General features: G+C 42.1%; 1 protein-coding gene across 2 annotated transcripts in view; it reads left to right on the top strand.

The window, feature by feature from the left end:
• Window positions 1-22,454, top strand: part of SLC9A7 (solute carrier family 9 member A7) — a gene marked incomplete at both ends in the record, with an annotated part of 141,627 nt that overhangs the window by 99,118 nt on the left and 20,055 nt on the right. For both annotated transcript variants that reach the window (XM_079727329.1, XM_079727328.1), the window contains 6 exons: window positions 618-706; window positions 799-912; window positions 3,168-3,279; window positions 6,187-6,340; window positions 14,432-14,491; window positions 21,519-21,582. In XM_079727329.1, the coding sequence (XP_079583455.1) occupies window positions 618-706; window positions 799-912; window positions 3,168-3,279; window positions 6,187-6,340; window positions 14,432-14,491; window positions 21,519-21,582 (593 nt within the window). The remainder of the gene's footprint in view (window positions 1-617; window positions 707-798; window positions 913-3,167; window positions 3,280-6,186; window positions 6,341-14,431; window positions 14,492-21,518; window positions 21,583-22,454) is intronic.

The raw sequence follows: 22,454 nt of genomic DNA, 5'->3' as shown, positions 1-22,454 counted from the left end.
GTCTTTTCAAAATATTGCAGCATATCTTTATATGCCTCACTTCCTTTAAAACTTGACAATCATCTGTAAATATACAGGCAAAGTCCCAGGTGTGTTAATTGTCTTACACAACAAAATAGTCACCATTAACCAGAAATCTAGATTATCAGGGCCAGGATAATTGGACTAGTACTCTGGATCCATTTTGTCTGAAGCCCTAGACCAGGCAAAAATATAAAGCATTGGTTTGAAATTAAATTCATTCATTCAGTGAACAGAGAGGAATATGACAAAAGTGTGTGATGGGCGCACACTTCACAGTCTCTTTGAGGGAATGAATGCTAAATGCCATATAGAGATGGCCAATTCAGCAGGAGTTTAGAAGAGGGGAGAGAATGCTCTTAAAACTGGAACAAGGGAAATCAGGGGCCTTGTCTTTGAAGGAGGGCAGGGTTGGGAGAAGCAAAGGTTGATATGAGAAGTGTGGGCAGAGGGAGCTTTCAGTAATAAGAAATTTTCAAAAACTTTCAGGAAGTTGGATATGCTGGGCTTGCCTACCTTAACTTTTTGTTTCAAGGAGGATTTTTTTCTGCTTCTTTTTTTCCCTCCATTGATTTTTTTTTAAACTCTCTTGCCAGGCGTTGTAGCTGTCCTTTTCTGTGGAATCACACAAGCTCATTACACCTACAACAATCTGTCGGTGGAATCAAGAAGTCGAACAAAGCAGGTGAGGGAGAGGCCTGTGTCCCCACAAGTGGCCTGCGAATACAAGGGAGGGGACCCACAGGGTTTACGGCTTCCTTTTCCCTTTTTGTGCAGCTCTTTGAGGTGTTACACTTCCTGGCAGAGAACTTCATCTTCTCCTACATGGGCCTGGCGCTGTTTACCTTCCAGAAGCACGTTTTCAGCCCCGTTTTCATCATTGGAGCTTTTGTATCCTTTTTTTGGTTCCCCCATTTTCTACACGGAAAGACAACCACTGCTGCGGAAGCTGTAACAATAATTTCTGGTTTGGCAGGGAGGTGACTGAGCCAGCACTGGTTCATGGTGTTTTTATGATGAGAAAAAGAAGGCTTAAGTGGTAAATATAAAGCTAGGTGTATTTGATTTCAAGGACCGGTGTTGATTCTAGGGTTGCCCTTTCTGCATTTTCTGTGTAAGGTGGCCTTTCTGTTACACTGGTGATTGGCAGGTGGTAGTTTTTTTTTTAAAGCACCCTTCCTAGCAGAGCTAAAAATCGGCAACCCGTGTCAGTCCCCCAAATTGTTTTTTTTCTCATCGCCACGTGAATTCCAATCCAGGAGCTTCCCCGTTTGGAAGACCTGAAGGTTCTGTGTCTCTTGCTCTCAGCTGCACGTGGTTGCAAGCAGCCCTTCCTCTCGCCGCCCAGGGCAGCCTGCAGGCAGTGTGCACGCTTTCACCCGAGCTTCCGTATGGTGACCCTTTACTTTAACGCAAAAAAAAAAAAAAAAAAAAGAAATGGAGAGGAAGGGCAGATGAAATGGAGAAATACTGGGTTCTTTGATTTAGTCCCATCGTGAGAGCAGTTTTTGGAAGAGAGACACAGTTTTGGGGGTTGGCTCCTCTCAAGTGAGGAGAGATACGAATGCCCAGCAGTGTGTGGACAGCTGAGAGCTTTGCTCAGTTGGCCTCAGATCCTATTGTTTTCATTAAAGTGAACTCTTCTGGGCCTTGGAACTATAGCAGTTCAGCTCAGCCTGGTGTTCCAAATTCTGAGCAGGTGTCCACTATTGCTGGTTATTCCCTTTTGCCTTTTCTGAGGTCTCATGGGTATCCTTAGATCTTGGGATGCTGGCCCCCCCAAAAAGGAGTATTTTTCTCTTCTGGGCTTCTCATTTATTGTGCAGGTATAAATGATACTCACCAAGCAGCTAGAGAGCGACAGTGGCCTAATGCCATGCCGGAGTCCTGCCAGTTAGAGTATTATCTGCTTCAACTGGGGCTCATTTCTTAGATTTACACACTCAACAGACCAAGAGCTAAAGATCCAGCGGATCAGTGCTTTTATTCTTAAGAAAGACCTGACATGTCATTTTGATTTGTATTCTTAGCACGGCATCCTGTGAGAGATAGTGAGAGTGCTGCCTTGTTTACAGCGCGGGGGCCTTGTTCAAGGGGGAGCCGGGGCCTCTGTGAATCCTGAAGGCCTCTTCCACTTGCGGACTTATGCGTGGCTCCTGGGATAGAATGTTATAAGCACGACCTCTTTCCTTCTGTGAAAAAGAAAACAAAACAGTAGCAAAAAGGGAAAAAATAGAGAGCGATAAAAGAAGAAAAGTAGTTCATATTTTATCCTAGAAAAGGCAGAAGACAGTCCCGCCCTCACTTCTGTCTGAGACAGCTGCAGCTCCGGCTGGTCGAAATGGAAGCTCCCTGTTCCTCTGGTTCCCACAGTGGTTTCCTCCTATGACCAGGGCAGTGTGCATCTCTCTGCTGGGCTCTGTTCTAAACTCAGCAAGTGACGAATGACCGGTTTCCCTGAATTCTTTGGTTTGCACAGTAAGAGTTCCTCTTCCACACTCCTCCGTTTCCATCTCTTACCTCCCCAAAGATATGTTAGCCTCTTAGGCAGAGAAATCTCCCCAGGCTGATCCTTGTGAGGAATATGAATATGTCTTCATGGTAGGAATACTGTAAGTTTCCCCACCTCTTATTTGTAGGATCTTCCTGGTCATACAAACCCCTGATATTTACTTCCAACCAAAGCTTACGAGCTCACCCACCAAGCTTTTTCTCTATAGTTTGACTCAGGGGTTAGTAATTTTTTCTTCTTGTGATTTTTTTTCTTCCAAAAGAGTCCAGCACGCTCTTTGCTTCTCTTAACTCCCCACCCCAGCCACGGCACCTTAGCTTATTTCTGGACTCATTTTTAGGTAGGTCAGAGACTTGGTCCATATCAGTTTAATCAAATCAGGAAGTTACAACAGTGTGTTTAACAGGCCAAAAATTGTCTCTCTGAGTCAGGAGGTTGGGAAAATTGGCCAGTGGAATCCCACTTGCTGCTGAGACTTGTTTGGCGGGAAATGAGACAGCCTGCCTTCTCTGTGCAACTCTCCTGATCACAGCAAGGTGTCATGGCATTCCTAAAATTTTCTGCTCAGTCACAGGTTGTGTGCAAGTGCCATCCTGGAAACCTGTTGGGCCCTTAACCTCCACCTGGCGACCAGGTTGCCATCTTCCTGGGCAGAGCTGCACACATCTACCCGCTCTCCTTCTTCCTCAACTTGGGCAGAAGGCACAAGATTGGCTGGAATTTTCAACACATGATGATGTTTTCAGGTAAAAAAAAATGTAAATAAAATGAGTTTTATTAACTTTCTATGGAGTAAAAGAAATAAAATATACTCACATTAGCAAGATGAACCCCAAACTGGAAGATAACAGCTGTGATAGTTCTGCTTGACTTACACTGTCTCCCAAATGCTTCCCCTTCACTACAAAGCTGAGAAGAGTGGAGAAGCCACTGAGGGGACAAAGGACAATAAAGAAATATGTGGAGATAAAGAAAGGAGAGAGCAATTGGCATGAGGTAGATGGTGCAGTGAGAGTGGAAAGCATCCGACTTTATAGACGAGACCCAAGTAAGAGCATCTCTGTAGAGAAGAGGGAGGAGATAGGCAAAAGGCCACCATGACCCTTAACGGTACCTCTGTCCGGGAAGGGGGAGGGACTGTACAAGAGGCAAAGTGAGTAGCAGCCCTTTTCTGCCACACAGTAGTTCTTGGAGGCCTCAGAGAGTCATACTGAAATCACACCAGCAGGCACTGCTCAGCAAAGCAGTTGCTTTGTCTAGTCCTTGCTTGCATCTGCACTTAAGTACACAGCCCGCCTTAATGATTTCCTTTCACTCTGACACACATTTGTTGAGCATCCTCGTTATATACATCACACTTCAAGGTTGTGGAGGATACAGAAACCCACCTCCTTCCAGGAGCTCACAGTCCACTGGGGGGAGACAGGTGTACAAAGAGCTAAGTTTCTCCCAAGAGAGGCTGGTGAATTGCACAAGAGAGGCTGGTAAATTGCACAAAAGAAAAGCAGGGCCCAGGGCCATCTTCGCCAAGGGGTAGCCTTCGAACTGGGCTTGGATGCAGTGGCATTTCAGGAGGTGGCAGGTTGGAAGGGCAGGAAAGCATTGCTGTGTGTGGCTTTTTCAGGGTAGGGTAGCAGTCTTGTTTAAATGTGAGACACATGGGATAATGCAGAACGAGGGTGAGGTTGGAAAGGGAAATTGCATGTAAACTGGCACAAGCCTTCAGGTTGCATCTGAATCACCTGTTGGTCCGGTTAAAAGCAGATTGCTGGGCCCCACCACCAGAGTGTGATTCTCAGGGTACAGGGTGAGCCCCGAGAATTTGCATCTCTAACATCTTCTCGGCTGCTGCTGCTGCTGCAGCTGGTTTGAGCACCACACTTCGAGAATCATTGCTGGAGTCTAGACCACGGAGAAGCTCCAGTGCTATGCCAAGGAGTTGGGCTTTTATCCAAGAGCAGCTGGGAAACATTAGAGGTTTCTGAGGAGGGCAGTGACAGACCAGATCGTCCATACATATTAGAAAAATGCCAGTGGAAAGAGAAAGATGAATTGGAGATAGCTCAGTCACCTAGATAAAGTTTTAAGTGTGTTCATTATCTTCTGTGCTAAAAGACTGAGAAGTACACAGTGCTGTTTAAAGATATCTCCTATCAAAATTATTTTCTGCTGGGAGAAATCTGGCTTTCAAAAGGAACTCATTCTTCAAGGCGATGAAAGAAATACCTGAGGTTTCACCTTCATATTGCTTACAGTGTTTACCTAATAAAGAAGAATGGAGCACACGTTGTCTCTCTCTGGCCCTCAAGTTTTCTTCTTTGAGACAACGTCCATTTAAAGGTTTAAATATTAAGTGGTGTCGTAGCTGGCTGTAGGATGGTCTAGATGTGTGTCAATATTTGACTAGGACAAATTAATAGAGAACATCGACTTTGCTCTATTTTTTAATGTACATTTTACTGAATCACTCTTCTTTAGTGAATTGTTGTGAAGTTCTCAGGTTAATGAAATTGTGAAATTATTGGAAAAGGTGGGAAAATATGTGAATAAATATACTGAGTATTAATTTTTCATTCTCATAATATACACACAGTCTTACCCATGGTGAATAGGAATTTATACTAGATAGCTATTAAAGACCATGGATTAAGTCTTTACTATAGAACAAATTAGGAGCATGGTATGGGGAAGGAACAAAAGAGCTTAGAAAGAGAAGCTCTAGAACATAAAAATGTGGCTGTAGACCACGGGTCAGCCAATTTGGTTGCTGCCTGTTTTCATCTACCCCATGGGCTAAGAATGGCTTTTACAGATGAATATTTGCAACCTATTTGATGATAGGGGACACTAACTTTGAAACCCAATTAACTGAAATCTCCCACCCCCAGAAGAAATCCATTCTTTTCACTAGTAGACCTGGATTACAATAAATTGAACTCATTATTATAATAATTATTATTACTTATTATAATTACTTATTATAGTTTTATAACATGGTACTTATATATTATACTTATAGTACTTATTATGCTCTTGGTTTTTGTCAATAAAATTTTGTGGAAATTTGTTTTCTCTCTTTTATGTAAGTACCTACATAACATCCTTGGTTTTTCCTCTTGGCCCACAAAGCCTAAAATAGTATCTGACACTTTACAGAAAACTCACCAACTCCTGATACAGATCAGGTTATATTGTTACTTCTCTGCCTGGCTTTGCTAAGGAAATGCTGAGCTGTTTTGTGCATTTCACATACTCATACCTAGCCTGCTTCTTAAGTTTATAATGACTGTATAGTGCTTGGGTAGTACTTGGATCACAGACTTAGAGAGCTTATATGATTATTTCTTATTTATATTTCTTTTTGGTTCATGTTATTAGCAGGAGAATTATTTCAGTAATAAAAGAGTATTATTATTCTAAAATGTGCTATACAAAACGGTGCAGTGTTTTTCTCATTGCATTTGGGCATTTTGCAAAAGAAAACTTCAAATAGGAGGAAATCCTATTCCTTTAAAGTTATTTTCTGTATAAAACAACTCGACTCCTGAAGCATAAGCAGATACAATTTATTAGCCCCAAGTGGCAGCAGTGGATTTGAGGACACATTGTTATTTATCCTTATGACAGGAGAGCTTCCTCTTTGGTCCCTGCAGGCCTCAGGGGAGCGATGGCATTTGCACTGGCCATCCGAGACACGGCATCCTACGCACGCCAGATGATGTTCACGACCACCCTCCTCATCGTCTTCTTCACTGTCTGGATCATTGGTGGAGGCACGACGCCCATGTTGTCATGGCTTAATATAAGGTCGGTTTGAAACCAAGGCCAGTTTTGTGTCTAACTATGTCACTATTCCCATGCAGGGGGTGCTACATACAGCTTAGTGCATGGAAGGCTTTTATAGTTTCTTGTTTTGTTTGGGGAAGGATTAAAAATAAAAAAACAATAAATAAAAATTCAGAGTATTGAATTTTCCATCAGAAAAAAAAATCATTAAACTGTTTGTGGGTACAAAAACACAAGGAATTAGAAACACCTGGACCTTGCTAGTGCCGCGACATTAGGGCAAGAATTCAAAAAGTCTTAAAGCTGCAGGAGAGAGAATAAACATAGCTGCTGGCAATGTCTGGCATTTCACATTCCTTTGAAATCAAACCTAAGGCCTTGAAAAATAAGCTCATCAGCTGGAAATAAACGGAGACCATTAGAGTTTTGTTTTAGGAGGAAACTGTATGCTGCGTCTCTTCTTGCTTTAGTGCACAGAAGAGGTGACATTTCCTGCATAACCCTCACTTCTTGCAGCCTCATGGACATCCCCGGCCTGTGGTTTTGTAGCTGTGTCAGGATGGAGAGTCATTGACCCAAGTTTGATTTTTTTTAAGAGCATTTGAATTGCAAACTGTGCCTGTGAGCTCCAGCACCTTACAGTAAAGAGGACATTGGAACAGGGGTCAGGAGACCCACAGCCTAACTCTGACCCTGGTTTAAGACAAGCTCCTCATGTCTTTCGGCCTCCGTATTCCTTCACGTTAAATAAAAGCATGCTGTCACCTTTTCTCCAGGTCCCTGCAGCTCTAAGTGTGTCCTGTGCGTCATCGAAAGTGCTCTTGCCACTTGCCTCAGTTTCAGATCTGCAAAGGGTGAACATGCTGGGAATGAGAAGACTTGGGTGGCGCATAGGTGTGAAGAATTCTCTGAAAAGCCACAAGATGGCAATGTTTTTTTTTTTCTTTCTCTGCTGGCTGTTAGTTTGCTCAGGGCTGACAACTGCGGAGTACACCTAGCTTGGAGGAGGGAGAAACCGACAAGGGTCTTGCAGTCATCCTTGGGGTCAGGGAGGAAACTGGGATTTGAGAGAGTAGTCTCCCTCTTCTGGAACTTTTATATTGATGGGAGGCAGGGATTCCTGGGCGTGGCCACTGCCGGCTGCACCATTTCTGGGTTAGTGGGTCTCAGCCTCAGATCTGAGTGGGTCTGCAGAACCTGGGTGGGCTTATCAGTAAGAGTCTTACAATAGCTAACGTTTGTGCTGCAGTTGTTGGCTGAGATGCCAACACGTACATTAAGATAATCCTCATAGCATTCCTATAAGGGAGCTACTACTATATCATTTTAGAGCTGAGGAAACTGAGGCATAGAGCAATAACTTGCCCAAGGTCACAAAGCTTTAAGTGGGCAAGCTGGGATTTGAACCCAGGTACACTCTTAGCTACTGTGCTATACTGCCCAAAAGGCTCGCTGCGTTAGGGACCGTTTTCATGTTGTAAAATTCAGGATGATTAAAATTTCAGTTTCCTGGAGTGAATGTCAAGAGTCATATTAGGGAAAATAATTCATCTGTGGAAGTAGAAATCTGAAGAAGAAAATGTACAGATTTTTGGCTTTAAACTTGAGACATAAGATGGTATCATCTTTGTTCTGTGTAGCAAAATAAGAGCAAGAAAGGAGGTTTACCCTGTACAGAGTTGAGAATCTTTGCATTTGGTGACCTCTCTGAGATTACTTCCTGCTCCTATTTATCTGGTTACCCAGTAGGTGCCCTGGATGCTCAGAGCCTGGTTAAATCGTGTTTGTTTTTCAGGCTATTTCATAAGTTCTTTTCTGACTGCCCCCCTGGCAACACATACAGGACCAAATAACTTTCCACTGAGAGTAGACAGTTGACTTGTGACATTTTGCACTTCTCATAACCCTTTTCAAAAAATGGGCCATTGAAGTAGTCCTACCCAGAGCCGGGAGCGTGGGCTACTTTCCCTGATGTGTGCAAGCTGTATATGTACACATATAATAATTGTATTGTTGTGAAAATATTAATGGGGTATATAGATAGCACTTAGAACATAACAGCTAGCACATGGTGAGAGGTCAGGAAATGACTGCGTATGAGGGACCAGTTTCTCCCATATCCTTGCCAGCATTTGCTGTTGACACTTTTTTATTTTAGTTGTTTTAATAGGTATGTGGGGATACCTCATTGTGGTCTTAATTTGTATTTCTCATGGCTGATGATGTTGAATATCTCTTCATGTGCTTATTTGCCATTCAAATAAGCAATGGTGAAATATCTGTTCAAGGTTTTTGTCCATTTTCTAATTAGATTATTTGTTTTTTTAATTGAGTTTTGTCAATTCTTTATTTGTTCTAGATACTAGTCTGTTATCAGATATGTGGTTTGCAAATATTTTCTCCTAGTCTGCAGCTTGTCTTTTAACCCTTTTAACAGTCTGTCATAGAGCAGAACTTTTAATTTTAATGAAATGCAACTTATTTATTTATTTATTTATTTATTTATTTTTAACATCATGGTTTTGGTGTTATGTCTAAGGACTCTTCATCAAGCCCTAGGTCCCAAAGATTTTCTTCTGTGTTATCTTCTAAAAGTTTTTTAGTTTTATGCTTTACATTTAAATCTATGATCCATCTTAAGTTAATTTTTATATTAGACATGAGGTTTAGGTTGAGGTTTTATTTTATTTTTTTGACTATGGCTATCTAGTTGTTCCAGCACAATTTGTAAGAGAGACTGTCCTTACTCCATTGAATTACTTTTTCTCCTTTGCCAGAAATCAGTTGGCTGTATGCATTCGGGTCTGTTTCTGTCCTGCTCTGTTGATTTATGTGTCTGTACCTCCACCAGTACCACACTTTGATAACTATGGTTATATAATAAGCTTGAGCATCAGGCAGAGTGGGTCCTCCCACTTTATTCTTTTTCAAAATTGTCATAGCTCTTCTTCTAATTCCTTTCTATTTACATTTTAGAATAAGCTTGTCTACATCTTAAAAAAAAACTTGTGCTGGGATTTTCATAGGAATTGTGTTAAACCTGTATATCAGTTTGGGGAGAATTGACATCTTTACCTTATTCAGTCTTCCAATCCATGAAAATGGCACATTTCTCCATTTATTTATGTCTTCTTTGATTTCTTTTAGCAGTATTTTATAGTTTTCAGCATAGAATGCCTGTGTGTGTTAGAGTTACGTCTTGAGTATTTCTTCTTCATTTTGAGCTATTTTAAATGTTATTCTATCTTCAGTTTAACATTCTGTGTGTTCATTGCCAGGATATAGAAATACGACTGGTTTTTGTAGGTTGACCTTGTATCCTGACACCTTGCCAATTTCACTTATTCGTTCTAGGAGAGTTTGTTTTTGGTTTTATAAATTCTTTGGGACTTTCTATGTAGACCATCAGATCATTTGCAAATAGAGACAGTTTCATTTTTTCCTTTCCAACCAGTGTGCTATTTCCTTCTCTTAACTTATTGCTCTGGCTAGGACCATCACTACTATGTTAAATAAGAGTGATGTGAGCAGACATCCTTGCTTTGTTCCCGATCTTAAGGGGAAAGCATTCAGTCTTTCGCCAGTAAGTGTGATGTTAGCTGTAGGGTTTTTGTAGATGTTCATCATCAAGTTGAGGAAGTTCCCATCTATTGCTAGTTTTCTGAGAGTTTTATCATGAACAGATGTTGAATTTTATCAAATGCTTTTCTGTATCAATTGATATGATCATATGATTTTTCTTGTTTAGCCTGTTAATATGATAGGTTACATTGAGTAATTTTCAAATATGGAACCAACCTTGCTTGTTAAACCCCACTTGGTTGTGGTGTATAAATAAATGTTTTACATACTGCTGAATTCTATTAACTAATATGTTGTTAAGGATTTGGGATACCGGTCTGTAGTGTTCTTTTTTCATACTGCCTTTGATTTGATATCAGGGTAATCTGGCCTCTCAAAGTGAGTTGGGACATATTTCCTACTCTTCTGTTTTCTGGAAGAGGTTGTTTAGAATTGGTATTAATTCTTCCTGAAGGTTTTATGGAATCCTCCAGTGAAACCGACTGGTCCTGGAGTCTTCTTTTCCAGAAGTTTTATTATATAAATTATGAAGCCAGTTTCTTTAACCGCTATATCTCATATTGGTGAGTTGTGGCAGTTTGTGAAATTGGTCATTTTCATCTAATTGTCACGTTTATGTTGTTCATAGCATAACCTTATTATTGTTTTTATGTCTGTGAGATCTGTAGTGATATCCCATGTTTCATTCATGACACAGTATTAGTAGTTTGCATCTTCTCACTTTTTTTTTCTTTCAGTCTTGCTAGAGGTTTGTCAATTTTAATGATCTTTTCAAAGAACTAGCTTTTTATTTCATTGATTTTCTGTATTGTTTCTCTGTTTTCAATTTCAATCTGCTTCTATCTTTATTAGTTCCTTCTTTCTGTCCAACTCTACCCAGATAGTGTAATGAAGCAAAGTGTGCCATTGGTGAAAAATACATATGGTGTCAGTTCATTGCGTTTTTTTCAGATGTGTATAAATAGTGATATGTTAGAGGTAGAAACTGACATTTACGGAGATTACATCAAAAGAAATTCCCTCAGAAATAAGGTAATGAGACTGATCGGTTTTTGTGGCTTGTGCTTATGGTGTTACTTAATGGCCACGAATCATTTATGTGGACCAGGTTCTTATTCTAAAATGATTCGGAAACCCCCTGAAGTTCAGTGTGGTGTTTTGACATCTGTGACCTCACTAAGATCAGTACCTAATTGTTTCTTACTTCTCCAGGCTGCTGACAGAGGTCCTGATCAGCTGCTAAGTGGCTGCCCAGAAGTCAGAAGCCCAGGGTAGGACTTGGAGTTCCTCCATAAATAATTAGGAGTTAGCTATGACTTTTAACCATGGCTAATTTCTAGTCTGTGTATAATATAAAATGAATATAACCACAAATCCAAAGCCAGGTCACTGCTTTCCAGAAATCCAACTTATCTTTTTAAATTGGAATTTTGTGATTGCTATTTTTTTTTTTTTTTGCGGTACACGGGCCTCTCACTGTTGTGGCCTTTCCCATCGCGGAGCACAGGCTCTGGATGCGCAGGCTCAGCGGCCATGGCTCACAGGTGCAGCCGCTCCGCGGCATGTGGGATCCTCCCGGACTGGGGCACAAACCCGTGTCCCCTGCATCGGCAGGCGAACTTTCAACCACTGCGCCACCAGGGAAGCCCTGCTATTTTGTTTTTTTTATTATTTCTTTAACCATTAAAAAAATTGAAATATAGTTAATTTATTACAATGTTGTATTAGTTTCAGTAGTACAGCAAAGTGATTCACCATCCATGTTGCTGCAAATGGCATTATTTCATTCTTTTTCGTGGCTGAGTAATATTCCATCGTGTGTGTGTGTGTGTGTGTGTGTGTGTGTGTGTGTGTGTGTGTGTGTGTGTGTGTTGTGTTCATATTATCACATCTTCTTTATCCATTCCTCTGTTGCTGGACATTTAGGTTGCTTCCATGTCTTGGCTATTGTAAATAGTGCTGCAATGAACATTGGGGTGCATGTGTATTGTTTTGTTTTGTTTTGTTTTTTGGTCACACCACACGGCTTGTGGGATCTCAGTTTCTCAACCAGGGATTGAACCGGGGTCACAGCCGTGAAAGCCCGGAATCCTAACCATGGGGGCCACCAGGGAACTCCCGCATGTATCTTTTCGAATTATAGTTTTCTCCTGATATATGCCCAGGAGTGGGATTGCTAGATCATACGGTAATTCTACTTTTAGTTTTTAAGGAACCTCCATACTGTTCTCCATAGTGGCTGCACCAATTTACATTCCCACCAACAGTGGAGGAGGGTTCCCTTTTCTCCACACCCTCTCCAGCATTTATTATTTGTAGACTTTTTAATGATGGCCATTCTGACTGGTGTGAGGTAATACCTCATTGTAGTTTTGATCTGCATTTCTCTAATAATTAGTGATGTTGAGCATGTGATTGCTATTTTAAAACATAATGGCAAAATGCTGAAATTGCTTTCTGGTAATATACAAACTACATACTATTTTTCTTAGTCTCTTGAGCAAGTTGTTGTTGTTCACAAAGGTTGTAATTTTGGCAACTTGAAAAAACCATCAGATGCGCAGATTCAGCAGATGAGCCTCATCTATATCCTGAGCACATTTTGGTGGCATGGTGGCCGTCCTCTTGGAAGGCCCAGCTTCAAGTGACACACCAATGAAGTGGTGGTGATTGTGGTGGGGGGTTAATGGCATACACCCAGGCAGCCAAATGAACAGGATAACCTTCATACTCCAGAGTGCAGCAATACAATCACTCAAGGACAAGTAAGGTCACTCTGCTAGGTATAATCCTGTCACACTGAGAGTTTAAGATAAAGCTCTTTAAAGATAAATTAAGGAATAAAGGCAGGGAGAAGCCCTGAGATCTTTATGTAATAGCATTTGTTACTGGATATTTTAAAAGAATTTAAAGATGCCACCTTGTAGTCAAAGGCAATATCCTGTAAGGGGTAGAGGTAGGGCTCTGGGATCTAACAGCTTCAGTTGCAATCTTGGTTCCATCATTTTCTACCTTTGTGACCTTGGGCAACTTATTTAACCTCTCTTGCTCTCAGTTTCCTGTCTGGGTAAATGGGGATGGCAACAGTGTGAAGATAAAATGTGATACCAAATAAACATGATAAAGAATTCTGCCATTAAATGTACCATCTGGCACATGGAAAGCATTTAGTGTATTTTAGCTATGACATTATCATTGCTAATCATAGCCTTAATACTGCTGCTATTACTATTATTATTACTAGTGAATTGTACATTAATGGAATCCAGCTTGCTCTTCTGGAATTTGTTATAATTTTTCAATACTATAGTCTGGTTTAAGTCACATTCTGAACATATACCTCATTAAAAGTACCACCTTAAGAAGCATCATGTTCTCACTTGCTTTTTTCAGGGCATATTAGTAGCATGAGTATTTGGGCATTGTCTAGCACAGTGTTTCTCAACCTTTTTTTTCCATCAGTGCCCCTCTGAATAAGAGCCTTTAAAAATGTTCTTCTTATCTACCTCTTCCACTGAAATTTTAATACCACAGATCGATATATCTGTTTATGTACTATGGTGCTTTAGAGGGCTACAAACCACTGTAATATCTAAAAAAAATCTAAAAAAATTAGATAATATCTAAAAAATTTAGATATCTGTAATATCTAAAAAAACTTTTTGTCCCATAAGAACCGATTTTCATGCGCCTGGGGTCTATATCACCCCCCACTGAGAATGCAGGACTTAGAGTAGAGGTTCTCAGCTATGGGCAGTTTTGCCCTCTCAGGACATTTGGCAATGTTTGGAGACATTTTTGGTTGCTCCAGCTGGAGGGGGGTGCTACTGGTGCTATATTGCAGGTAGAGGCCACGGCCCAAAATGTCAGTCAGTAGTGCTGAGGTTGTGAAACCCTGCTCTTAGTATGATGGTGTAATTCAAATGTAGTCTGAATAACCCAGCAATTATTAAGGGAGGTGAAAATAGACCGTGTCAACTCCTGAAGCCATCAGGTAAAGAGAATAGCAGAAGTTGGGTTCCCGACCTTCGGATACAGCCCATGGACAGTGTGATTACTTGTCTAGAAAAAAAGGCCATTTTATCTTCTGTTTTTGCTGTTTTCAGCGATACAGTGTTCTTTCTGTCAAATATGTGTAAAACTGCGTGTAAACACTTCAAATACATGTTTAATAACAACTTTCTGTTTTCTAGTTTTTGTATGGATGTGTCTTGCTTTATAAAACAGATGAATTCCTGAAAAATTGTATGAAGTCATTTTCTATGAGTTGCATTTATTACTCTGATTTTATTACGTTATATTTTGAGAGGCTTGTCTTCATTCCTAATCAATCCTCATTTGACCTGGCTGCTAACATTGTTGCTTTTGATGTAAATTTAGCAGCCTCTCTGGATTTTAGAGAACAGGGGGACAGTTTAAGAGGGGGTGCGGATTTTATCCTTTGATGGACGTGGTCCAGGTCATGTGCCCGGAGCTCCTAGTTCCCCTGTTGTCCCCGTCACACTCACGTTCCCTTCTTCTGCTGCCCAGAGTTGGCGTCGAGGAGCCCTCCGAAGAGGACCAGAACGAACACCGCTGGCAGTACTTCAGGTGACACAGGGCATCCTCAGAAACAAATTAACTGGGCCTGGCTTTTCTCCTCTTTCTAACCTGAGATGTTTCTCTTTATGCTGTTTGTCTCTTTCTTCCTTCCCCGTGTGCGCCAACCTTTTCGAAAAGGGGCAGGAGGTCCGGTTAATCATTATTCTGTTGTTCTACCCTCCTCTGGGCTGATGGATGTGTTGGTGTTCTTGAGAGTCTGTCCCCCCTCGCCCCAGTCTGGACAGTGTGTGGCACCAAAGCTGGAGTTGGCGAGTCTCTCCATGTACAGCTGAGCTTAGTGTGAAGAGCAGCCCATTTTCAGAGCCGCAAACGCTTTCCCCACAAAATTCTGCTTGTGATCTAGTAAACAAGATCTTTCAACTCATAAAGAGAACTCGAATTTTGTATTTCAGCCGTGACTGGGGTATGGTTTATACCATTTTCATTAAGCACCAATGCTGTTTTACTTTTTAAGTATGAATTTGTGTACTTGTACCTTATCATGGTGAATCAGAAGATACAAAAAACAGATTTTTCTTGAAATCAGAAGATAATGAAAGACTCTTCTAATGCAATTTGTTTCTCAGTGTCCATCCAAGTTTATGATTTGATTATGCCTCAGGGTGGTGATTTGGGGCTATCAGAGTAAAGACTTTAGTGTTTCTTCTTTCCTTTCCATATCTTTAACTGGCATGCTTTCTTCCTGATCTGATTCTGGGTGCTGGTAGATAAATCAAACACAAAACAGGCTTGAACTCTGTTCTTCTCGTTGTGAAAGTGTTTTACTCTCTGAGGAGAGTGGTAAAAGCAGCAGTACCTGTCATGGGGCATGAATCTTGGGATATTGCCAGGCCCCAATGTAAACTGTAATGACATGCATACAATTAATTGAAGCATTTAAGTTCCCTGGATTCACACTTTTTTCTACTGTTTAAAATACACACACACACACACACACACACAGATTCATTTTCAGAGACCTGACTGTAACTTCCAGTTAAGTAGCAGGGGAAATCCTTTCCTTTGAAATATCCAACCTTCAAGAAGGGAGGTCCCTCAGGCAAAGTGCAAGTTATTACACTTGGGACATGAGAGAATTCAGATAATGATCTGTTTGTTGTTCAAGGTTTTATATGAACGTGTGTGTCTCATATCCCCCAAATTATTTAGGACCTCAGCCATTCCAATTAAAAAGTAAAAACCTGTTGATTAAATCTAGCTTCTAAAATTTCTGAGATTTCATGGCATTTTATATGGTGGTTAATCAGAATGTACAAACTATATCAAAAGGGAAATGATTCATTTTTTGTATTCATTCCAGAATGAGCACATCAGTGTGATAGCTTTATTTTCTCATTTGGTATGGGATTACCACATTTGTCTTATTCTTAATGAAAGTAGGGATAATTCAATTCATTCTGGAGGAAAAGACTGTTGTATGTGCTTAGATGAGCTCAACCCTGATGTATCAGGGGAGTGCTAAAATATGATGTAATAAAACAGCACAGAAGTTTTAGATTTATATAGTGGCCTAGATCAAAAGCGTTGTAACAGGTCAGGAGGGAAATATATATTGTGGACAGTTTCCTGAAACCAGGAATTTCAGAAAGTTAACGAACCCTAAGTCTTCTGAAGCACTGTACTTAAAATACTGTACCTGGTCTTTCTTGCTGCCCAGCACACCACCACACACCCTGCCCCAAGGGTGAGGCCCTTTGTGAGGTCCATTATCATCCTTGGGGATTGGTCCAAGAGACCATCAACCCTGCCAGAAAAGTAATCATTCGATTGTCCTGAAGTAAACAGCCTTGAATGGGGAAAGAAATCGCAGAACACCGACTGTGTCGCAAGTCCCCTGGTCTGTTTTCTTTAGGCATTTAAAACCCAGTAGCAAGCTGGGAAGCAGGTTTACTTTCTCCTATTCAGCACTTATGTCATTAGCAGGGACCTCCGAGACCCTCCAAGGGGCCCTCCCAAGTTACTCCACCTGTGGGAGGGCCCCAGAGGTCTTTGGAGGCTCTGAGTGGACCAGGAGTTGGGCTGCATCTCAGGCAGGTAGTTGATAGCAAGTGGCTGCAGCAAGGATCAGAACTGCCATAGCAGAGGGAGGGAAAAGCAAGGAACGGGGGCTCTGGGTAGGCCTGTGCTCAGAACTGCAGGTTTCCAGGGGATGTGCACAACCAGATCTGAGGATGGCTGTCTTGGTTGGAATTTAGTTAACCATATGTTTCAGTTAACTAGCATTTTTCTCCTTGCCCTTCACTTTTAGGAGAAAAACCTCAACAGAATATTGTAAGGTTTATCTGGGATTTAAAAACCCATGTAATTACTAGACTGTATCTACCTATTTACCTATTATAGCACCCTATGTCCATGACTCTTTACAATTTGTGATTTTTCAGACCCTGGAGTAACATGAGGATCCCGAATCATCATTATTAGTAAATTAGATTAAATTATAGAGACAGGAAATTGTACTCACGTATTTGTGAAACATTTTCACCAAAGATATAATTAAATATTGTTTTTAAGTTGTGAAAAATTTTAAATCTGTAAAAGAAGCTGAAAGAATGGAGCAATGAATATCCAAGTTCTAACCTGGATGCGCCATTTGTTAACATTTTGTCATACATTTTTGTGTCATTTTCTCTCTCTCTCTCTCTCAACCATTTCCGAGTACCTCAGAGTACGTTATAGACATCATGACTTTCTACCCCTAAATACTGCAGCATGTATCCCCTAGGAATCTAGTCTTCTACATAATCACAGTATATTTATCACACCTGAGAAAGTAACATGAATTTTATACACACACACAGGATCCAGGATCCAATCAAAGTCTCCTTTGGCTGTCATCTTTTTCTTTTTTTTAAATTCAGGCCCGTGGTGGCTCCATGCCCCTCCCCCCGCTCCTTGCCACTGTGTGCTCTGACTTACCTGGTCGTCACCTCTGTAGTCTCTTTTTTTTAAAAATTAATTAATTTATTTTTGGTTGCCTTGGGTCTTCGTTACTCATTGCGGTGGCATCTCTTGTTGCGGAGCATGGCTCTAGGCGCGCAGGCTCAGCAGCTGTGGCTCACGGGTTCTAGAGCGCAGGCTCAGTGGTTGTGGCACGTGGGCTTAGTTGCTCCGCGGCATGTGGGATCTTCCCGGACCAGGGCTCGAACCCGTGTCCCTTGCATTGGCAGGCGGATTCTTAACCTCTGTGCCACCAGGGAAGCCCCTTTAGTCTCTTTTAATCTAGAACAATCCTCCCCTCCTCTTTTTTGTCTCTTATGACATTGAGAGTTGTTTTTTTTTTAAGGAGTCAGGATTTTCAGGATAATTGTCTTGCATAATGCCCTACAAAGTGGATTTTTTAAATTTGTTTTCCTCTTGAGTAGAGATAGATAATCATTTTTGGGGGGGGCCAAAAATAATGTAAAAGTGATGTTATACTTTCTTGTTGCATCATATCAGGTGGTGCATGTTGTCAGACTGGCCTTTTATTAGTGATGTTAAATTTGATCACTTTAGACACCAGGTCTCTCCATAAGAGCACTGTTTTCCCTTTGTAACTAAAAAGTTACCTGTAGAGTGATCCTTTAACATCATATGAATAGTCAAATTCCCAACAACCTTTTACCCACTGGTAAAATTGTCTCCAAACAATTATTACACTGTGAGGGGCAAGTGGTGATTTTCTAATCCTGTCATTCCTTTCATGTTTATGACAATTATCTGTATAGAAGAGCTTTCAGCGGGTTTTCAATCTTATTTTCTATACCGAGGAAGTGAGAAATCTCTCCATTGTCTAAGTAATCAGTTCAAGCAAATTTTTACTTAATATTTGTGGGACTACAGAGTTGCATCTCCACAGGATCCCAGCAGGAATCTTGGGTATTATCACTGAGAAGGCAGAAGGAAGCAGATAGTTGTCATTTTTTTTGGCAGAGAAAAAAGTGATGCTAGAGAGACATGGCTGGAATTAGTACTTTCTAGAATCTGCACTGTGCAATTTGGTAGCCACTAGACACATGTGGCTGTTTAAATTTAAATTAATTAAAATGAAATAAAACTTAAAATGCGGTTCCTCAGTCATATTAACTACATTTCAAGTGCACAGTGGCCACATGTGGCTGGTGGCTACCACATTGGACAGTGCAGATCTAGAATACTGCCATCACTGCGGAAAGTTCTGTTGGATGATGTACATCTAGAATCACTCTCAAGTTCCCCCAAGCAAAATGTCGAACCAGTTTGGGATGAGGTTAGGGTGGCCCTGATTTTGTGAGTTTATCAGGTTATTCCGATGTTTCGTACTCCATTGTTTGAATTCTGGCCTGGCCATGTGGGCCGAGGATAATAGATGAATTCCTCTTATGTTTCCAGGACTTGAATGAAAATAGTTAAAACCTAGTCTTTATAAGCAGTTCTTGTTAAACAGAATTTATTTTAATTCTTGTTAAACAATTTTTTTTCTCCTAGCAGAGATTAGTTGAAAGAATAGAGGGGGCTAGACTTCATTTGGAAGCTTTTATTATGTTTGGCTTTATTTTCTTCATTGTAGGACAAGGCACACTTAAGCCTTTTCTCTTACCCATAGGTTTCCTATTTCACCTAGGCTGATAAAATCCATTTGTTTTATCTTTACTGCGTGGAAGCCACTTACAAAGGCAATACACCTGTTTCAGAATTCACAGTAGAGAAAGGAGAGACTGTCCGTGGCAGGTGTGAGCTGCTGTGCTCTTGGCCATCCTGCCTGCCGTGCCCTTCAGGTCACATCATCTCGTTGCTCCTGCCCCACAGTAGCCTCTCTGTGGTTAGGCAGAAGGCTGCCGTGTCACCAGGCATTCCGGTAGGCTGTCTGGGGGACAGACTGGCAACCAGTACTCTGCCCTCTCTCTGAGGCTTTACTGGGGAGCTCATCTATGCAAATTAGTCTGCCATGAAGTGGCTCCATGCGGCTGTAGAATCCACAGAACAAGACCTAATGTTGGATTCCTAGCTGTTGGTCTTACAGATCTGACACCATATAGAGGACATTTCTCTATGGAACGTACATTAGAGACTCTCAAAACAGGTGAGAGTTAAAGATCAACAGCTAGGAATTCAGTGTGACCTCTCCTCTACCACTTCAGTATGTTAGACACTTTGGGAGCTCTGAGGCTCTCGTGTGACCTCTGTGGATAGTCCTGGGGCCCCAGAATATTTCATTTCCAAAAAAATCTCTGTGAGGTTTGTTGCTCAAAAGTCCTTGAATAGGGGCTTCCCTGGTGGCGCAGTGGTTGAGAGTCCGCCTGCCGATGCAGGGGATGCGGGTTCGTGCCCCGGTCCAGGAAGGTCCCACGTGCCGCGGAGCGGCTGGGCCTGTGAGCCATGGCCGCTGAGCCTGCGCGTCCGGAGCCTGTGCTCCGCAACGGGAGAGGCCACAACAGTGAGAGGCCCACGTACCACAAAAAAAAAAAAGTCCCTGGATAATGTCCAGCTATGAGGTCAAGCCTTCAGGCCTCAGAAACTCCTGCCAGAAATTGACCTCTAGACACAGCAAAGTCAATCTAATTCACTACAAAGATTCCATCAAACCTCAGGCCTGTGGGGAGGAAATCTGGTGCCAGGTACACTATAGGTTTTAACAGAGTGCTCAGAACAGGGCCTGGCTTAGTAGGCACTCAGTAAATATTTGCTGAATGCATGAGTTCATCTCGTGTTTTTTAAACTTTTCCTTCAGCAAAATATGGGATGACTGTTCCCTTTCCTTCTGTATCTCCTCACCCCCGTCCAGGGGGCACGCACCTTGGCTTAGTGCTCAGCAAGCCTGGAGTAAAACAGTGGAGGCTGCCAGTATGTCTGTGTTGTCTTCTATTCCTCCTTTCCATTAGTCTCTTTTCTCAAGATATATCCTGGGCATCACAGGTGGAGAAGTGGGAGGGAGAGGAGGAAAAACAAGGCACACATGGGGCTTTGCACATCCACTGTCTGCTCATTGGAGTCAGCACCCTGGTGCCAGACCGCAAATAACACACATGGTCGAGGCCATTCAGCACCTCTCTTCAAGCTCAAATCAGACCTGCTGAAAGCTGTGTTTTCTATTTGGCTTTTATGATCCCAGCCACTCTTTGCAATATTGGAGGGAACAAGGAAAGTAGAGAATTTTCCTGGCATCTTTGTCTCCTCCTCCGCTGTCCCATGTTACCCGTGTCATCAGTGCCACAGTTCTCTGCCTTACAGTGAGGAAGGTTCAAGGATACAGAATTAACAGATACATAGGGCAACAGTTGGTATGTTGCTAAGCCAAGTCAGCCTACCCTAGTGCTTTCATGGAATTCGTTATAAGTGGATTGTGCCACCTTGCTTTTTCTTTCTGTCTTCAGTTGCTGATCTCAAACGTGTGAGTTCTCAGGTCATCTGTGCTGCAGGAAGATACGGGGCCACCAGGATAGAAAGTTAATGATATGCATGCTGAAATATTTAGGGGAAGTGTACGGATGTCTGCGACTTTATTTGAATTCATCCAAAAAATAAGGTGGATGATAGAGAGAGGGCTAGGTATGTAATAAAGAAAATACAGCAAAATGTTAATGGTAGAATCTAGGTGAGGGGTATACAGGTATTCACTATAAATTCTTTCAAAACTTACCTGGATATATGAAAAATTCCATAACAAAAGGTTAGGAAATAAAAGCAGGTCAGAGGGGAGTAAGGAAGCAGCAGAGAGGAAGAGGCCTGGGGCGGCAGGACCCACCTTTTGCTACCTGGGACCATCTGGTACAGGAGGGCAGGCGGACAGTTTGCCCGCTGGTGCCGTTCCCCAGAGGTCTTGCTTAAGGTGTCAGCACACAGGTTGATTGCCCGGCCTACCCCTGGGATCTGACGTGGTGTATGTGACCTCTTTCGCACAACTTTTGCATGACAGCCTTCCCCTTCTTTTAGCTAACCACTCCTTCCACCTTGGGAAGATGGTCAGCCTCTTGGCTACTTTCAGCCAGCCTGGCCGCTATGGTCCAAGCTAATACTCTCTGTTTTTCTCCTTGTCTTTCTCTCTGATGACTTATAGAGTTGGTGTTGATCCAGATCAAGACCCACCACCCAACAATGACAGCTTCCAAGTCTTACAAGGGGTAAGTCACGAGAGATGCTTCTTCCCAGGGAGGTGTTATTAAAAATAGCTAAAATTTATTGAACCTTTACTACACGCCAAGCAGTCTACGTAGATTCCCTCATTGTGGTCTTGACAAAAACCTTATGAATAGGAACTGTTATCCCCAGTTTACAGGTTAGAAGCTGAAGTTTGAGAGTTGAAGTGAGTCATCTAAGGTCAGAGAATTAGAAAATGATGGAGGCAGGATTTGAGTCCAAAGTCCCTGATCTTAAACAACATATTAAGGGGCCAAAAAGTGTGTTTAAGCTGACTCCCTACCTTCCAAGAATGGGTATATGGATACATTGGTGGTTGGCTCGCGGTAACTCGTTCTGGGAAGGAGAGGGATGTGATCAACTCTCCAGCCCAGGGAATCTGAGCAAGAGAGGAGGGATGCTGGGTGACGGCGCGGCAGTAGCAGAGCAGCAGCCCTCAGCCCCATAGGCGATGAAGGTCACAGCAAGGCTAACGGTTAAGGTTTGGGCAGGATCGTGGTGGCAGTGACAGCCTGGAGTGGAAGCTGTAGAAGCAGGTGAGGGCAAGAGCGCTATGGCCGCATCTCGTGTGACAGCAGAGAAGAGTTCCTGCTGCCACAGAGAATCCTGATGGAGACCGGGGTGGGGCGGGGGTGGGGATGGTGGGGGAAGAGGCGCGTGCTCGTCCTTGGTTTTGCCATCTGCTCCAGTCATTCTTGCAGCATAATGCACTGCCCCAAACATAGGAAGGAAAGTGAACAACAATTTCGTATCCACATACATTCTCTAGGTTTGGAAAGGGCATAGTCGGGACAGCTTGCCTTTGCTCCATGAAGAAACCTGGGGGTAACTCAACAGCTGGGAGCTGGAATCATCC

This window comes from Hyperoodon ampullatus, assembly GCF_949752795.1.
Source record: "Hyperoodon ampullatus genome assembly, chromosome: X".
NCBI lineage: Eukaryota > Metazoa > Chordata > Mammalia > Artiodactyla > Ziphiidae > Hyperoodon > Hyperoodon ampullatus.
The sequence above is the reverse complement of the archived record's forward strand: the minus strand, read 5'-3'. Positions and strand labels throughout refer to the sequence as shown.